The sequence below is a fragment of the Ranitomeya variabilis genome, chromosome 7 (assembly GCF_051348905.1).
Source record: "Ranitomeya variabilis isolate aRanVar5 chromosome 7, aRanVar5.hap1, whole genome shotgun sequence".
NCBI classification, from domain to species: domain Eukaryota; kingdom Metazoa; phylum Chordata; class Amphibia; order Anura; family Dendrobatidae; genus Ranitomeya; species Ranitomeya variabilis.
The window spans coordinates 93853864-93870876 of record NC_135238.1 but is presented as its reverse complement, the minus strand read 5'-3'; the positions used below and the strand labels follow the sequence as shown (position 1 = coordinate 93870876).

The 17013-nt window shown below is 43.6% G+C and overlaps 1 protein-coding gene across 6 annotated transcripts in view; it reads right to left on the bottom strand.

Annotated features, from left to right (window-relative positions):
• LOC143786311 (glucose-1-phosphate adenylyltransferase-like) overlaps positions 1–17013 on the bottom strand; it is a 243915-nt gene that overhangs the window by 130114 nt on the left and 96788 nt on the right. For 5 of the 6 annotated variants that reach the window (XM_077275581.1, XM_077275583.1, XM_077275579.1 and 2 more), the window contains 2 exons: positions 16817–16906; positions 10545–10624 (listed from right to left, as the gene is read on the bottom strand). In XM_077275581.1, coding sequence (XP_077131696.1) covers positions 10545–10624; positions 16817–16906 — 170 coding nt within the window. The remainder of the gene's footprint in view (positions 1–10544; positions 10625–16816; positions 16907–17013) is intronic. The other variant, XM_077275584.1, reaches the window with a different exon arrangement.

Below are 17013 nucleotides of genomic sequence, written 5' to 3'. Positions count from 1 at the left end.
GACGGCACAAAGTGCAAACCACCCCCCCCCGTGTTGTCATGGAGTTCCTTTTAGCTGGCTTTGGTGTGCTCAGTTCGTCGGCGCGGTGGGCAGTTGCCGCAGACGTAATGGCAAGGAGCAGTCTGATGTGCTTTTGCACCCTGCTCCGTATTTTGCTGTGCAGCTGGGGCAGGGTGACCACCACCTCTTCCTATGAACTGCCCATGTTACTCGGATAGCTTTGACTCCATGTGGGGTCTAGAAACTCATCATCCCAACTCTCCAGTTTGTCCTTATCACTGCTGCCAGGTTAATCCATCTCTTTCGTCGCTACTCCTCCTCTTCTACCCTCTGCAAATACCTTCACTGGCTCTCAATTCCACAATGTATCCACTTCCAGCTACTAACACTGACATACAAAATATCTCTGAACTAATCTCCCACCACATAATCTCCGTTCCTCCCAAGACCTCGTTCTCTCCTCTGAAATCATATATTCCTCATCCAGTTGCCTGCAAGACTTCTCCAGAGTATCCCCCCATCCTCTAGAATTCTGTGGTCCAACAAGTCATATTATCCTCTACATTTGGAACATTCAAGCAAAACTTGAAAATCCATCTGTTCAAAACAGCTTACAGATTGCAATGACCCCGCTGCTATCTCACCACTATCAGAGCTCTTGCCTCACCAACACCGGAGTTGCTTAACACCCGAACCCACTGTCTCCTTCCCCATGATTCTGTAGAACATAAAGCAGCAAGGGTAGAGTCCTCTCCCCTCTGAATCTATCTGTCACTATTAGTTTGCTCATTGTAATTTGTATTTGTGTTTTCTATTTAACCCCCTGCTCATCTACAACCCCATGGAATTAATGTTGCTCCAAAAATAAATTATAATAATCCCCAGTCTGATATTCCACCCAGTCTTCAATCTAGCACCTCACGCTATATTTGATACTTTTTACAACTCTCCATACGCCAGCTGCCTGTTCAGTAGCCCTCTTTTCTCTAGAACGCAGCCCTATATCCTATATGCTGTGCCCGCTGACTTGTATAGCTCCTTCTGCTGCCCACCATGCATCACTCCAAAGGGGCAGGGGCTGCTGAGAAATTAAGGAAATACTCCAGGGAGGACCCCCCTGATAACGTACGCGCTCTCAGGAATAATTCTACGCCGGCCCAGCGTAAAAATCGCCCCTCCGATGGTAATGAGGAGGGAGAGCAAGAAGAACTCACCCTTAAACAAGCATCTGCGCAATTAATGCAGGCTATATCCCTCATCAGATCGTCCCTTACTGAAAAGATAGAGGACGTGCACACTGAAGTGGGTCGTCTGCGGCATGATATGCAGGCCATGAGAGGGCGCATTTCAGAGGTTGAAACACCAGTGTCCCATATATAGGACACTATCACCCCTATGGAGGCTACCCTGAAAAAAGCCGCTGGTTCCATAAACGCCTGGAAACAAAAGGCAGATGACCTGGAAAATAGACTGTGCCGCAATAACATTCAAATTATTGGCCTGCCAGAGCGCTCGGAGGGTCAGCAACCTGAACAATTCCTGGAAGACTGGCTTAAAACCTCTCTGGGAAACGGATTCTCCTCAACATTCTCGGTGGAGAGGGCCCATAGGGTTCCAACGAGCCCTCTCCCTCCTGGAGCTCCGCCTAGACCTCTTTTGGCACGCCTCCTCAACGGCAGGGATAGGGATGCTATTCTTCGCTTGGCACGGCAGAAGGGTCCTATCAAATTCAACAATGCTACCATATCGATTTTCCCGGATTTCTCCATGGAGCCCCAGAAACAGCGGGCGTGGTTTATGGAAATTAAGAAACAGCTTCGGGATAAAAATATTATCTACGCCATGCTTTATCCAGCTCGACTACGTATTGTCCATGACGGTTCCTCCTTATTCTTTATGGACCCGGCGGAGGTTGCCGAATGGTTACGGTCCTACAGGGTGTCCACTGTGAAAGACTCCTAATCGGCCTTTTCTGTCTAATGGCAACATGCAAAAAGGAGCTCTTCGTGTGGGTGCTGAGCTTATTAATAATACTGGAGTCAGTGAGGGTATCCCCTTTTCTATTTGGTCGCAGGAGTGCAGGATTGTACTTCTCTACTGTTCAAGTTATGTTATGTTGGTTTTTTTGAATTAGTTTTGATTGTTCAATGTGTATGGTTGCCGCCAACACTATTTTTATGCCTTGTGTGGTGCCCCTGAACTTGACCCGAGTACTAATTCACATCTTCCTTTCTTTTAAGTATAAACATGGGATCTGAGATCATATTTATGACCTGGAATATACGAGGTATCAAAACCCCCCGGAAGAAAATTAAAGTATTCTCGCAGATTAGACGGTATCGCCTAATCGAATATTGTGGCACTAGTGGAGACGCATCTGACTAAAGATACAGCCCGATATACACAAAAACCGTGGGTGCAGTGGTCTCTCCACGCATTCCACACCAGCTACTCGAGAGGGGTCTCTTTGTTAATACATAGAGATGTTAGATGGGAGGCCAGGGAAGCACGACGGGATCCTGAAGGTCGCTTTGTATTTGTGCATGCATTTGTTAACTCGCGAGAATATGTGATATTATGTATCTATAACCCCCCCCCCCCCCCCCCGCTAGCACTTCGATCCTTCGCATGGCATTGGGTTTCTCCTTAAATTATCCTGACGCTAGTGTTATTTGTATGGGCGATCTTAACCTAGTCATGGATGGTTCTCTGGACAGATTGAGACTAGATGACACGACAACTGGGGAGCCCCTGTCTCGGCCCCCCTCCCAATTGGCGTTGTTTATGGGTGGTAGTGGATGGCTGGATTTGTGGAGAGTGCGTCACCCTGAGACTAAAGGGTATACCTGCCACTCATCCACCAGGCAATCTTTATCTCGCATAGACTACATATTCGGTTCTAGTAATTTGGCACTGTGGGTGGATAGTGTTGAGCATGGCAATAGAGGGATTTCGGACCACAGTCCAGTTATCCTCAAACTTAAATATGGCCAATCATATAATAATATGTCCTGGAAGTTGAACCCTTTCTGGTTAAAATTAATAGACTCTAATGATAGAACGGATGACCAGCTGAATTGTTTCACTTCAATTCATCCGGAACCCCAAAATCTTGGTTTGTTTTGGGATACTCTAAAAGCCTATTTAAGGGGGTGTTTGTCCTCCACAATTTCCTATATTAAAAGGGTGACGGCGAGGGAAGATGATGAGATAGAGCAGTGGCTGAAAGACTCGGAGGCTACCTATATAATTAGTCAAACTAGTGGTAACAGGGCTGAGTGGCTCGCCTCTCAGAGGTTATATTCTCAACATGCAGACACTAAGTCAAAACGCAAATTATTCTTTACCCGTCAATCCTACTTCGAACTAGGGAACCAGGCCAGCACGCTCCTTGCCTTCTTAGTATGCCAGCACAATACCTCCAATACTATACTACAAATTTGCACACTTGACGGCTCACTGGTATCTTCTACAGATAAGATACTTCAATGTTTTCATGATTACTATGAAGCGCTGTAAAAATCTGGTAGTGGTCTTGATGTTTTTGAGTGTTTAGATTATTTATCAGATATAGTGTTTCCTTTATTGAGTCCAACCCAGCGGGCCTTTATGGACGCTGAATTCACCCTGGAGGAAGTAGAACATGCTATGGCGGATATGGCCACTGGGAAAGCCCCTGGGCCTGATGGGTTTCCTATTGAGTTTTACAAGAAATATCGTGATCAACTGGCGCCACTCTTATTGAAGGTACTTCGGGAAATATGGGAGGGAGGACCTGTGCCCGAAACATTTTATGATGCAAATATTGTTATGCTCAGGAAAGAGGGGAAGGATCCTTTGGAATGTGGATCGTATCGTCCTATATCGTTGGTAAATGTGGATTATACAATCTTTACAAAAATTTTGGCTACTAGACTGAACACAATCATATTAGACCTTATACACCCTGACCAGACTGGCTTTATGCCTGGAAAAAGCACCTCCATCAATATTAGACGGGTTCAATCAGTGATTCAGTATAGCTCCCTAGAAGCAGATAATAACTGGGCACTAGCATCGCTAGATACAGCCAAGGCTTTTGACTCTCTCGAGTGGCCCTTTCTATCTGCGTGTCTGAGGAAATACGGTTTTGGGGATAAATTTTTGAGAGGAATAGATATAATATATATATGAAGCCCAGGGCGCGTATAGTTGTAAATAATGCCATTTCTGAGCCCTTTTCCCTATATAGGGGAACTCGCCAGGGAAGTCCTCTATCCCCGGCTCTCTTCGCCTTGGCAATAGAGGCCTTGGCAATACGCAAAAGACCCTCCGATGACATTGAGGGAATAAATATTGCGGATCGAGTGGATACCATTGGTCTCTATGCTGACGATATGGTGATATTTATGGACAAAGTAGAGGAAACGTTACCACAAGTGATAGCGACTATAGATAAATTCATGCGCATGCACATTCCATATATATTTTCTCAATATGCATTTCTCACTCCGGTTCTTTTGGATTTTGTTTGTATTCAATGCGCCATGCCTGTTGCGGTCTGCTATGGCAACATAATGCACAATTATTTGTTTGTGTGATACTATTGATACCTCTTCCCATTACACTTCAGCCGCTACTTCCGGTCTTCGCTTCCTGTTTCGTTTTCCACACACAGCGCACCGTCTCCACCTCAGGTGCCGGTCTTGTATGTTTGATTACCCCTCTTCCACCATTGGTCATGACCAATATAAAACCCCTATATGGCCAGTACCCAACCACCCCTGGACGAAGCATTTCCGTGCGAAACCCGCGTCGGGTGTGGTGGGTCTCCCGGGTCTATCCTCGTGGTAACTATGCCTATATACTGTTGTTCACACTTGTGCTTAAGTATATACTTCTAAATATGTTCTTTTGTTATTCATTGCAGCCTATTTTGTATGGCTTTTTGAGCCTAATATGTGCAGCAATATCTAATGTATTTAATGCACAGTAGTATTTATTGCATCATTTGCACATTAGCACTTTCATTGCATTTGATTACATGTTTCATACGTAGCTTTTTGAGCCCAATATGTGCAGCAATATTCAATGTACTAATGCACATTAAACATTATTCAGTAGCATTTATTGCACTATTTGCACATTAGCACTTTATTACATTTGATTACATGCTCCATACGTAGCTCCATTTTATGATATATGTATATATATATATATTATTCTAGGCTGTATATCACTTTTGAATCCTTGTGTATATACGTGTACTGAGGCTATGCCCGTGTGTGTCCCACCATTGTTTCTGCACTGGTGGCCCTTATCATGATTTTATGTCTGTGTATGTTTGTCTTCAATAAACATTTGTATACTTTTCTATAATTTTTTGGTCTCCGAGTGAAGGTTTTTCTCTTTTAGTTTTGTTATAGTACATCCTTCATGACCCCGTAAGGGATATTATTTGGTGTTTTCTATAGATAAATTCAGTAAATTCTCAGGTCTATATATAAACTGGGATAAATCTGCTTTGTTCCCTCTCTCACATACCCCGGCACCCTGCCTTGAAACTCTCTCGTCGCTTCCCATTGTCTCCAGTTTCAAATATTTAGGTATCCACATGTCTAAATACAGCCAATTAGATCTGCAACTTAATATCTACCCACTATTAGATTTGGTTAAAATTAAATTTACAACCTGGAATAAACTCCCGCTCTCGGTTGCCGGCCGAATTAATCTAATTAAAATGATACTGCTCCCTAAGCTTAGCTATTGCCTTCAACATAGTGCCGTGCCCATACCCAAACACTTCTTTGCAAGTTTAAACTCCCTGGTTACATCCTTTATATGGGGGAAAACTAGACCTAAACTTAAATTATCGGCATTACAGAGGCCGAAGCAGGGGGTGGGGCGGCTCTGCCGGATTTCTACTTATATTATCTCGCCGGCCAGGCTAAGGCGATAAATAAATGGATGCCTAATAATTCCCTGCCTAACTCGGAGAGCCATTTGCTCCATTCTGCCCGGGCTGATTGTCCACTGGGGTTTCTAGAACTAGAGAAAGTTAATGCTCCCCGTTTGCTGCCGTTACTCCGGCTGGCACGATTAATATGGAAGCAAATTAAAAAAGTCATTGGATTTGTAGATGTAGTAGTTGAAATGCCCCTGTGGAATAATAGTTACTTTCCGGGATTATTGAGCCATCCAGACACTGATTTTTGGATTTTGCATGGTGTTCTCTCGGTGAGAGATGTATATAACCAGGGGATCTTTGTATCCTTTGAACAACTACAGAATACCCACAGTATTCCGAGGTCTCAGTTCTTCCGTTATTTAAAGCTAAGATCAGCCTTTCAATCACACATGCGGAGTATGGGTGTAGATCGAGCTATTTAATCTTTACCTTTGATAGGTATTCTCAACTCACACGGCCCTCGAGGACTTATTTCCTCCTATATACTTATTTGTTGTCCATGGGAGATGGGTCTACTATAAATTCCATCAAAGGGAAGTGGGAGGGACTTCTTCCTGATGTATCAGGAGAAGAATGGGAGGATATTTTGGAGTCCCCAACTAAAGTCTCTCCCTCAATTAATAATAAAATGACCCAGTTATATATTATATATCAGTCTTATTTGACCCCGGTGCGACTTTTTAAAATGGGCCGCCTCCATTCGTCAGATTGCTTGAGGTGCCATTCAGGTGATGCAGATTTCATCCATATGATTTGGAAATGCCCTGTTACTCTTCAGTATTGGAAGGAGGTGACGACATTATTAACATCCTTATTACTGATTCCTGTCCCACTTGAACCACTGATCTGCTTGTTTGGGGTGTGGGATGCGGAAGCTTGGAATCATTATACCGGAATATTTCTACTCGAGTCACTTTTTTGGCACGGAAGGTGTTAGCATTACGATGGATGGGTGGTTCCTGCCCATCTCTCAGAGCCTGGGTCGATCTGGTGAATTCGATCATCCCGTATGAGCGTACACTATATCAAAACAGAGGATGTCCAGGTAAATTCGAAAGGATCTGGGGTAGATGGAACTCCTCTTATAATACTTTATAGTCCCCATTAATTTGACAATTATATGGAGGTTGGGCTCATGGTTTGGGAGGCATCACTCACAGGGTGAAATCTGCATGGAACTTTCTTCTTGGCGGCGTACTATTAAAAGTTAATGTAGTTAAGTCATTTTCCTATCCTCCTTTGTTTGCAGGGCAACTGACCTGCTCTTACCCCTCAAAAAACATTCTCTTACTACTAACCCTATTATGGATTTAATATGTGCACATCAGATGAATGATCTCGGATCTTATATACAACTGAGGATATTACCGTACTTTTCGGACTATAAGATGCACCGGACCATAAGACGCACCCCAAATTTTAGGGTGGAAAATAGCAGAAAAAAGATTTGTAAAAATCTGGAAATATATTGTCCAAATTTAAGGTATCTTACCTGAGAGCTGGCGGTGGTACAGCGGGGTCACAAAAGGCAGGGTCCCTTCCTCAGGAAGCCGGCAGCGGCGGCAGAAGTGGGGCAATGCTGCAGTCCCGGGGTGCGATGCTGCTGGTACGGTGTCGGCGGTGAGGCAGAGCTGGAGCCGGGTCCCATCCTCAGGATGTCGGCGGCAGCAGAGGTGTGGCGATGCTGCGGTGGTGGGCGGTGCAGAGTGCACTTGAGCAGGGTCCCTTCTTCAGGATGTCGGCGGCAGAAAAGTGGCAGTGCCGTGGCCCGGTGTCAATAATGAGAAAAGAGCATCACCAGTTTCCTTGCGACCATCTTCCTGAAGCCGTAGGCCGCCGGAAGCTTCAGGAAAATGGCTACTGGAGGCCACACATGCGCAGATTGAGATCTCGGCGGCCATTTTCCTGAAGCAGAGTGCCGCCGAGATTTCAATCTGCACACGCACGGCCTCCGGCGGCCATTTTCCTGAAGCCTCCGGTGGCCCACAGCTTCAGGAAGATGGCCGCTGGGAAACCGGTGATGCACTCTGCTCACCGTGGACACCAGGCCGCGGAACTGCCACATTTCTGCCGCCGATATCCTGAAGAAGGGACCCTGCTCCAGCGCATTCCGCAACGCCCACAGCATCTCCACACCTCTGCCGCAACCCCCCGGTAAGCCTGCATTTGCACTATAAGACGCACTCCCCATTTTCCTCCCAAATTTTTTGCGTCTTATCGTCCGAAAAATATGGTATATATTACAGCTCTCATTTAACTTTTAAGAGGGGAATGGAGGAATAGTGCCTGCCTCCCTTAGATTATTTCTGGATAATTTTACTAATTACCTATATTTTTGCTGTTGCTATATGACAGTTTATGACCCGACACAGGAACTAGCCTAAGTACGATTGTTTCTGTAGGCTTTTTTTAAAATATTACAAATACAAGCTATATATTTTTTTTTTCACTTTTTTATATTCTGAAGATTTTTCAAACCTTCATTCACGTATTATACTCAACTATGACCTCATATTCTGTGCTTTTCCCCCTTTTGGGCTTTTTTTCCCCTCTAAGAGCAGCAGGACATACACTATGTTCCAAATTATTATGCAAATGACATTTTTATCTGATTTTCCTAAATGGTTGGTGTAAATGACAGTCAGTTTAATAAAAGTCATCACCCGTTAGAGTATACATCAAATTTTATTGAAGAAACCTCCCAATGATAACAGTATAATTTCCAAAATGAATAAAAACTTAAAATGCACTGTTCCAAATTATTAGGCACAGTAGAATTTCTAAACATTTGATATGTTTTAAAGAACTGAAGATACTCATTTGTGGAATTTGCAGCATTAGGAGGTCACATTCACTGAACAAAAAGCTATTTAACTCCAAAACTTCCTAACAGGCCAAGTTACATGTTACCATAGGAACCCTTCTTTGATATCACCTTCACAATTCCTGCATCCATTGAGTTTCTGCTTGTATTTCTTTGCATGAAGTCAGAATTGCCTCCCAGAGCTGCTGTTTTGATGTGAACTGCCTCCCACCCTCATAGATCTTTTGCTTGATAATACTCCAAAGGTTCTCTATAGGGTTGAGGTCAGGAGAAGATGGTGGCCACACCATGAGTTTATCTCCTTTTATGCCCAAAGCAGCCAGTGACTCAGAGGTATTCTTTGCAGCATGAGATGGGGCATTGTCAGCATGAAGATGATTTTGCTCTTGAAGGCACATTTCTGCTTTTTATACCATGGAGGAAAGTTGTCAGTCAGAAACTCTATATACTTTGCAGTAGTCATTTTCACACCTTCAGGAACCTTAAAGGGCCCTACCAGCTGTTTCTCCATGATTCCGGCCCAAAACATGACTCATCCACCTCCTTGCTGTTGTTGCACCCTTGTTAGGACATGGTGGACATACACCAACCATCCACTACTCCATCCATTTGGACCATCCAGGGTTGCTCAACACTTATCAGTAAACAAGAATGTTTGGAAATTAGTCTTCATGTATGTGTGGGCCCAATGCAACCATTTCTGCTTGTGAACACTGTTTAAGGGTGGCCGAATAGTAGGTTTATGCACCACAGCAAGCCTTTGAAGGAGCCTACACCTTGAAGTTCGAGGGACTCCAGAGGCACCAGTAGCTTCAAATATCTGTTTGCTGCTTTGTAATGGCTTTTTAGCAGCTGCTCTCTTAATCCGATGAACTTGCCTGGCAGAAATCTTCCTCATTATGCCTTTATCAGCACAAACGCATCTGTGCTCAGATACAGCCACAAATCTCTTAACAGTACTATGATCACGCTTAAGTTTTCGGGAAATATCTAATGTTTTCATCCCTTCACCAAGGCATTGCACTATTTGATGCTTTTCAGCAGCAGAGAGATCCTTTTTTCTTTCCCATGTTACTTGAAAACTGTGACCTGCTTAATAATGTGGAACATCATTTTTAAGTAGTTTTCCTTTAATTAGAATCACCTGGAAAACTAATTATCCTATGTGTTTAAGATTGATTTCAGTGATCCATTGAGTCCTGAGACACAATACCATCCACGAGTTTATTTGAAAAACAAAACACAAATCTTTATCACACTTAAATCCAATTTGCATAATAATTTGGAACACAGTGTATAGGCAGAGACCCTAATTCCAGTGATATTTAACCTACATGGCTGGTTGCTGCAGTTTTCATGTAATGACAATTCTATTTACTACAGATCTGCCGCTTCTCTTACAAATAGAAAGCTTTGTATAACCCTGCCCGCATCACTGATTTACAGCTATCTGTGTACTCTTTGCAAAGGAAGAAAGCTGCCAATCAGTGGTATGGGTCTAGTAGGAGAAGCCTAAAGACACCCCCTAGAAGACATGTTATCTACGCCACAGGATTCTCCATAAAAAGTAGCACTAAATAAAAAGGTCCAAATCTCTGGAACAAGAAGGAGGATTTAAAAAACAAAACAAAAACAGAACACTCAGGGGAGCAGCAGCAATAAAATAAGAGTGAAAAGCGGCTACTTTTGACCTGACCGATCGTCTTTCCTGGCAGTCATTGTCAAGGGAAGAAAAGTTATAAAATAACAATACAGTAAAACACATATACTTACCCTCCAATAACAATTATACTCTCTTCTATATTAAATGTCTCAATGATTAGTTGAAGGCAAGACACCGCACCGAGTCGCTCCTACAATAAAATAGATGCATTAAATGAGAAAGAAAAGAGATACAAGCCTAGATTACTGAGTATACATATTAGTCCATAAGACCTTGACTAGGTCACACTCCGTACACTGAATAGACAAAAAAACAGATCTATTCTGGAAAAAGGAGTGTCTGTATCCATAGGAAGAATACACAAATTTTGTTAAATAAATTTACAGCACAAAAAAAAAAAACAATAAAAATTTAAAATCAAAAAGATGCCTCGTGTCAACATGGAGATGCAGCGGAAAAAATATGTATTGGATAAAAAAAATAATTTTCTATAATTAATTTCAGTAATCATGGTAAAAAATGCATAAAAAAACCCTTCATTGATATTTTGGAAACAACAATCTGACTGACAGCAAAGGTGAGTTTAATCAGAACAGAATTTGCACAATGCAATAAGTCAGCCTAGTAATACAACTTTTTGCTGAAGAAGACCAAAGAGATGTCAAACCACAGTATCATGCACCATAATAAATGCCAATAAATGTGGATAAGGGTAAACTTGAAATTATACGCAGATATAGTGTCTCAGTGTGATAGTCTGATATACATACTACACTCATTGATATGCAAAAGAATAACTTTAACCCTAAAAGCAAAACAAGGACAAGTACAAATTGTTATAGAGGAATTAATGCATGTTATTTATTAGCTGATGAGAGGCTAGCGATAGGTAACCGCTGGGTCTCCCACCCCGGATAGGGCATCAATGTCTGATTGGCTGGGGTCTGGCACCCCCACTGATCAGTTGTCATGGGTCCCCGTGGCCATCGGCCAGAAGTAATTACTTGGAGCTTGGCCGTCTACTTGTATTGGTCACCGCAGGGTACTTACACGTCCACTGGTGGCCGCCACTACGGTAATAACAGCTGGTCAGCAGGGGTGCCGAGTGCCGGACCCCAACCAATGAGACAATGATGACATATCCTAAGAATAGGGCATCAATGTAAAAGTAGTGGACAACTTCTCTAATAACTTCATTGATATCAAGCTAAAGTAAGTAAGTGCGTGTATTTCTGCATGTGGTGCTCAAATTCTATACTCAATTCAAGATGTTTTAAAAAAATTTTCTATTTTTTCATTAAGCGCATATTATTAGAGCCTTCACCAAAAACCGCAGAAAATATACAGCGCCATGATCATGTGTGGGTGTCTTCTAAGAGCAGGACCAGATACGCCTCCTTCCCTGCATATCAGACGCTGCTCTGATCCTCTGACGTGCAGAAGCATTGCAGATTATCAAATCTGTCAGTATACAGTCATGTCACATCCTGGGACAATGTAAAAAAATAAAAAGTGTAAAAATATTTAAAAAAAATCCCCAAATAAACAAACAAATATTAGTGCAATAAATACACACATACCGTATATGCTTGTGTATAAGCTGACCCAAGTATGAGTCACGGCACCTAATTTTGCCATGAAAAACTGGGAAAACATATTGACTCAAGTGAGTATAAGCCGGGTATACATTGTCCCCTCATCCCTATCCTGGCATACATGGCTCCTCATCACTACCCTTGTATGCATGGTTCCCCATCCCTATACTGGTGTGCATGGCCATCTCATCCCTATCCTTGTATGCATGGTTCTTCATCCCTATCCTGGTATGCATTGTCCCCTCATCTCTATCCTTGTATGCATGGTTCTTCATATCCCTATCCTGGTATGCATTGTCCCCTCATCTTTATCCTTGTATGCATGGTTCTTCATCCCTATCCTGGTCTGCATGGTTCCTCATCCCTATTCTGGTATGCATGGTTCCTCATCACCATCCTTGTATGCATGGACATCTCATCCCTATCCTGGTCTGCATGGCTCCTCATCCCTATCAACTAAAAAGTTGAGAAATGCCAATCTAAAGGGAGTTTGTGAGAATGATTACATTTTTAGTGGTTCAGAAGAAAATATTTGAGCTGTTCTGTGGACAAAGTTTAAAGGGAACCTGTCACCCCGTTTTTTCAGTATGAGATAAAAATACCGTTAAATAGGGCCTGAGCTGTGCTTTACAATAGTGTATTTTTTGTCCCCTGATTCCCCACCTATGCTGCCGAAATACCTTACCAAAGTCGCCGTTTTCGCCTGTCAATCACGCTGGTCTGGTCAAAAGGGCTAACTCGGCTTCAGGAAAATGGCCGCCGTGATCTCCATCTGCGCACGCGCGGCATCCCGCGGCCATTTTCCTGAAGCCCCGGGCAGCAGAGCACTCCATCTGCGCACGCGCGGCCTCAGGAAGATGGCCGCCGCCATGGAAAAGCCAGTGAATAGCGCAGATCGCACTCTTTGTCTGCCGCTGCGCAGTGCATTCGGCAGTTGCGCATGCGCAAAACACTACGCCAACGCCGGGAAGATAAGCAAGAGGTGGGGGAGAAACAGCCATTTCACCACGCCCTTTTGACCAGACCAGCGTGATTGAGAGGCAAAAACGGTGACTTTGGTAAGGTATTTCGGCAGCATAGGTGGGGAATCAGGGGACAAAAATACACTATTGTAAAGCACAGCTCAGGCCCTATTTAACAGTATTTTTATCTCATACTGAAAAAACGGGTGACAGGTTCCTCCCCTCTTTTGAAGTCCACTCTGTCCGCATCTACTCCCCCTACAATCTTTAAATGGCCGTCATATACTGACCTCCAGGCCCGAACATTGCCTTTATTGAGTAGTTCTTTACCTGGCTCCTTCACTTTCTCTCTGCTGACATTCCCACCTTCATCATGGGTGACTTCAACATCCCCATTGACACCCACCAGTCAGCAGCCTCCAAACTTCTGTCCTTACTTCATCTTTCGGGCTTACTTAGTGGTCCTCCTCAGGCACCCACACAGACGAACATACATTAGACCTGGTCTTCACCCATCTCTGCTCCCTATCTAACTTCACAACCTCCACTCTCCCTCTATCTGACCACCATCTAGTCACCTTTTCATCTCTGTCCTCCTCACCTGTTACCCATATCGAGCAACATGCGCACCCCCGCAGAAACCTCGCACACCTAGACACCCATGCTCTCTGACTCTATCCTACCACTGGCATCCATATCCTCACTCCATGACACAGACACTGCCACTAGTTTCTACAATACCACTCTTGCATCAGTCATCGACTCTTTGTATAACTCCTTTGTATACCAGACCAATGCCCTAACCCCATAACTTTCCTCTCCAAAATCACTGAAGGAGAGCTTGCTCATCTTCTCTCCAAATCACACCTCACCACTTGTGTGAGCTTGACCCCATCCCATCCCACCTCCTCCCCAACCTCACCACCACACTAATCCCATCCCTAACCCATCCCTTCAACCTATCGCTAACTTCTGGTACCTTCCCCTCTGCTTTCAAACATGCCACAATCACACCTATCCTCAAAAAGCCATCCCTTGACCCGAGCGCTATGCCCAGCTATCGCCCCATATCTTTGCTCCCATTTGCTTCAAAACTCCTTGAGCAACACGCCCATGCTGAACTTTCCTCTCACTTTGCATCTAACTCTCTCTTCGACAACCTACAATCTGGCTTCCGTCCCCACCATTCCACTGAGACTGTCCTGACCAAAATTACTAATGACTTATTTATAGCCAAAGCTAACAGACAATTCTCTATACTCCTCCTTCTAGACTTGTCCTCCGCCTTTGACAAAGTTGACCACTGCCTCCTACTACAGATCCTCTCTTCCTTTGGTGTCAAAGACCTTGCCCTATCTTGGATCTCCTCATACCTTACCAACCGCACATTTAGTGTTTCCTACACCCATACTACCTCTTCATCTCACCCCCTCTCTGTTGATGTCCCTCAAGGCTCTGTACTAGGACCCCTTCTCTTCTCAATCTATACCCTTGGGCTGGGGCAACTCAAAGTTCTATGGCTTCCAGTACCATCTATGTGCAGATGACACTCAGATCTACCTCTCTGGTCCAGATGTCACCTCTCTGCTCTCCAGAATCCCAGAGTGTCTATCAGCTATATCCTTCTTCTCCTCTCGCTTCCTCAAGCTCAATGAGAACAAAACTGAACTAATTATCTTTCCTCCATCTCACATATCTTCCCTACCTGATCTATCACAATAAATGAAATCACACTTTCCCCTGTCCTGGAAATCCGCTGCCTTGGAGTAACCCTCGACTCTGCCCTGTCCTTCAAACTGCACATCCAAGCTCTCGCCACCTCATTTCGCCTCCAGTTCAAAAATATTTCCAGAATCTGTCCGTTCCTCTGTAACGCCACAGGGAGGCGAGCGCAAAGAGTGGACCCTCTGGACTGTGGAGCAGACCTACCCCTGGGCGAGCTGGCCTAGTGGAGACTGACCCCTATACAGGGAATCGTTAGGAGCAAGCCCATAGGTCACTGGAACCACGGTAGCCGATACCAAGAGGGGCGGCTCAAGCAGTGAACAGGGACCGGAACTGAGTGGTACAACAGAAGGAAGGGGAGTACAGAGGTGCAGGAATCGGGAGCAGGAATACTAGGAAACCAGAGAGGAGCGGAAAGAAAATCAGGCATCTGAATGGGAATACTAGAAGACCAAAGCGGAGGCAGCTGTGAAAAGAGAAGATGTAACACAGGAAGGGGATAATGCAGTCAGGGAGTATACTGGGGTACTGGTAAATAGGGAACAAGAGGAGGTACTAGGACACGAGCGTGCAGAGCACCTTAAGTGTACACGGATAACAGAGAGCGCGGGCGCACGAGGCAGCAGGCGCAGGCCAAGGTTACCTAGCGGGTAGCAAGTAAATAACCAGGCCTTAGAGGTGGTGTCCAGAAATATCCCATGATTCACCCGGATTGGCTGCCGAGGTTTACTGAGCAGAGGCATCCAAAAGCATAAATTACAGCAAAAATGCGCAGGTGCCCTTTAAGGAACCCGGCGCATGCGCAGATGCTGAGAAGAGAGTGCAAGCGGAAGCCGAGGAGAGACACGTCGGTACCGAGACAAAACAGCGCGCCGGAACCCAGCAGAGAAGCCAGAGCGACCGACAGCCACAGAATACCTGTGAAACCTCTTCTTAGACTAAATTTCTCTCTCTCTGTGGAGGGGTAATGGACCTCCTGCGATTAAAACACCTGTGGCTAAGAGGTTTCACAGGTACCCATTCAGATGAAGACATTTATTCTCAGCGAGGAAAGGAAAGTTTAGGATCTGGTATACGAGAGATGCCCTAATGTGGCTACCAGGTACACATGAATTGGCCAATTTATGCGCTAAACGCTCTCATTTTTTCATATTTCTAGTGCAGTAATGCAGTTCAATTTTCATGTTTCATGTTTGCGTGTTTCAGCGCAGCAGTGTGCTGCCTTATTTATTTGACTGTATACGAGTTGGTGACTCTAGGTTCAGCACCTGTTCACACTTATTCTATGTTTGGATGTGACGATCAGTTTTTTGAAATTTGCCTTTTTGAAACAAGCCCTGCGGACTACTGAGGTTAAAATAGAACTATTTTGCCACAATGATCAAAGGTATGAGTGGAAAAAAAGGGAACAAAATTTCAGGAAAAGAACATCAAACATAACACCAACAATAAAAAAAGCTGAAGTTGAAAAGAGGATGGCTTCTACAAATGAATAATGCTCCTAAACACAAGGGTTTACAATGTCCCTCATAGTCCCCTGATCTGAACATCATTGAAACAAAAAGCTAGGCCTCAAAATAGCAGTACAAGCAAAACAACCCAGGAATTTCAGAACTGGAAGAATTTTCCAAGGAAGAATGGATGAACATCCCTTAAACAAAAATTGAAAAACTCTCGGCTGGCTACAAAAAGCATTTAGAAGCTGTGATACTTTAAAAAGAGGGTGCCACAAGGTACTAACCATGCATGGTACCAAAACTTTTGTATAGGCCTATAGTCCTTTTTGTAATTTTTAAAATGTAAAAGGTGAAACAAAAACAAAAATGTTTCAGTAAAATACAAACAACATGTGTCATCTTTAACTTTAGACCTTTTAGAGATTATTTCATCTTCAACTTCCTGAACTGTTCACAATAACAGCAATTTTGACCAGCAGTGCCCAAACTTTTACGTGCCACTGTATATGTAAAAAGAGCATAAACATTATATTTTCTGCTGGGCCGCACTGTTCTTCTTTAGTTTTATATTTTTTGTTTTACACATTCTTTAGAAATTATTTTTAGTTTTCACTATTTGTTGCTGTTTGCGATACCAACATACCTCATTTGTAGAAGTCCCATCACTAATTACTGTCACAGATGGATAGTTCTGTGCCCACTCTTTAAATTTACAGTAGTACATTTCATTCGTCTAGACAAAAAAAAATATATCAGTGCATTTGTAAAAAAAAAAAAAATTGTATATATATATATATATATATATATATATATATATATATATATATATATATATATACA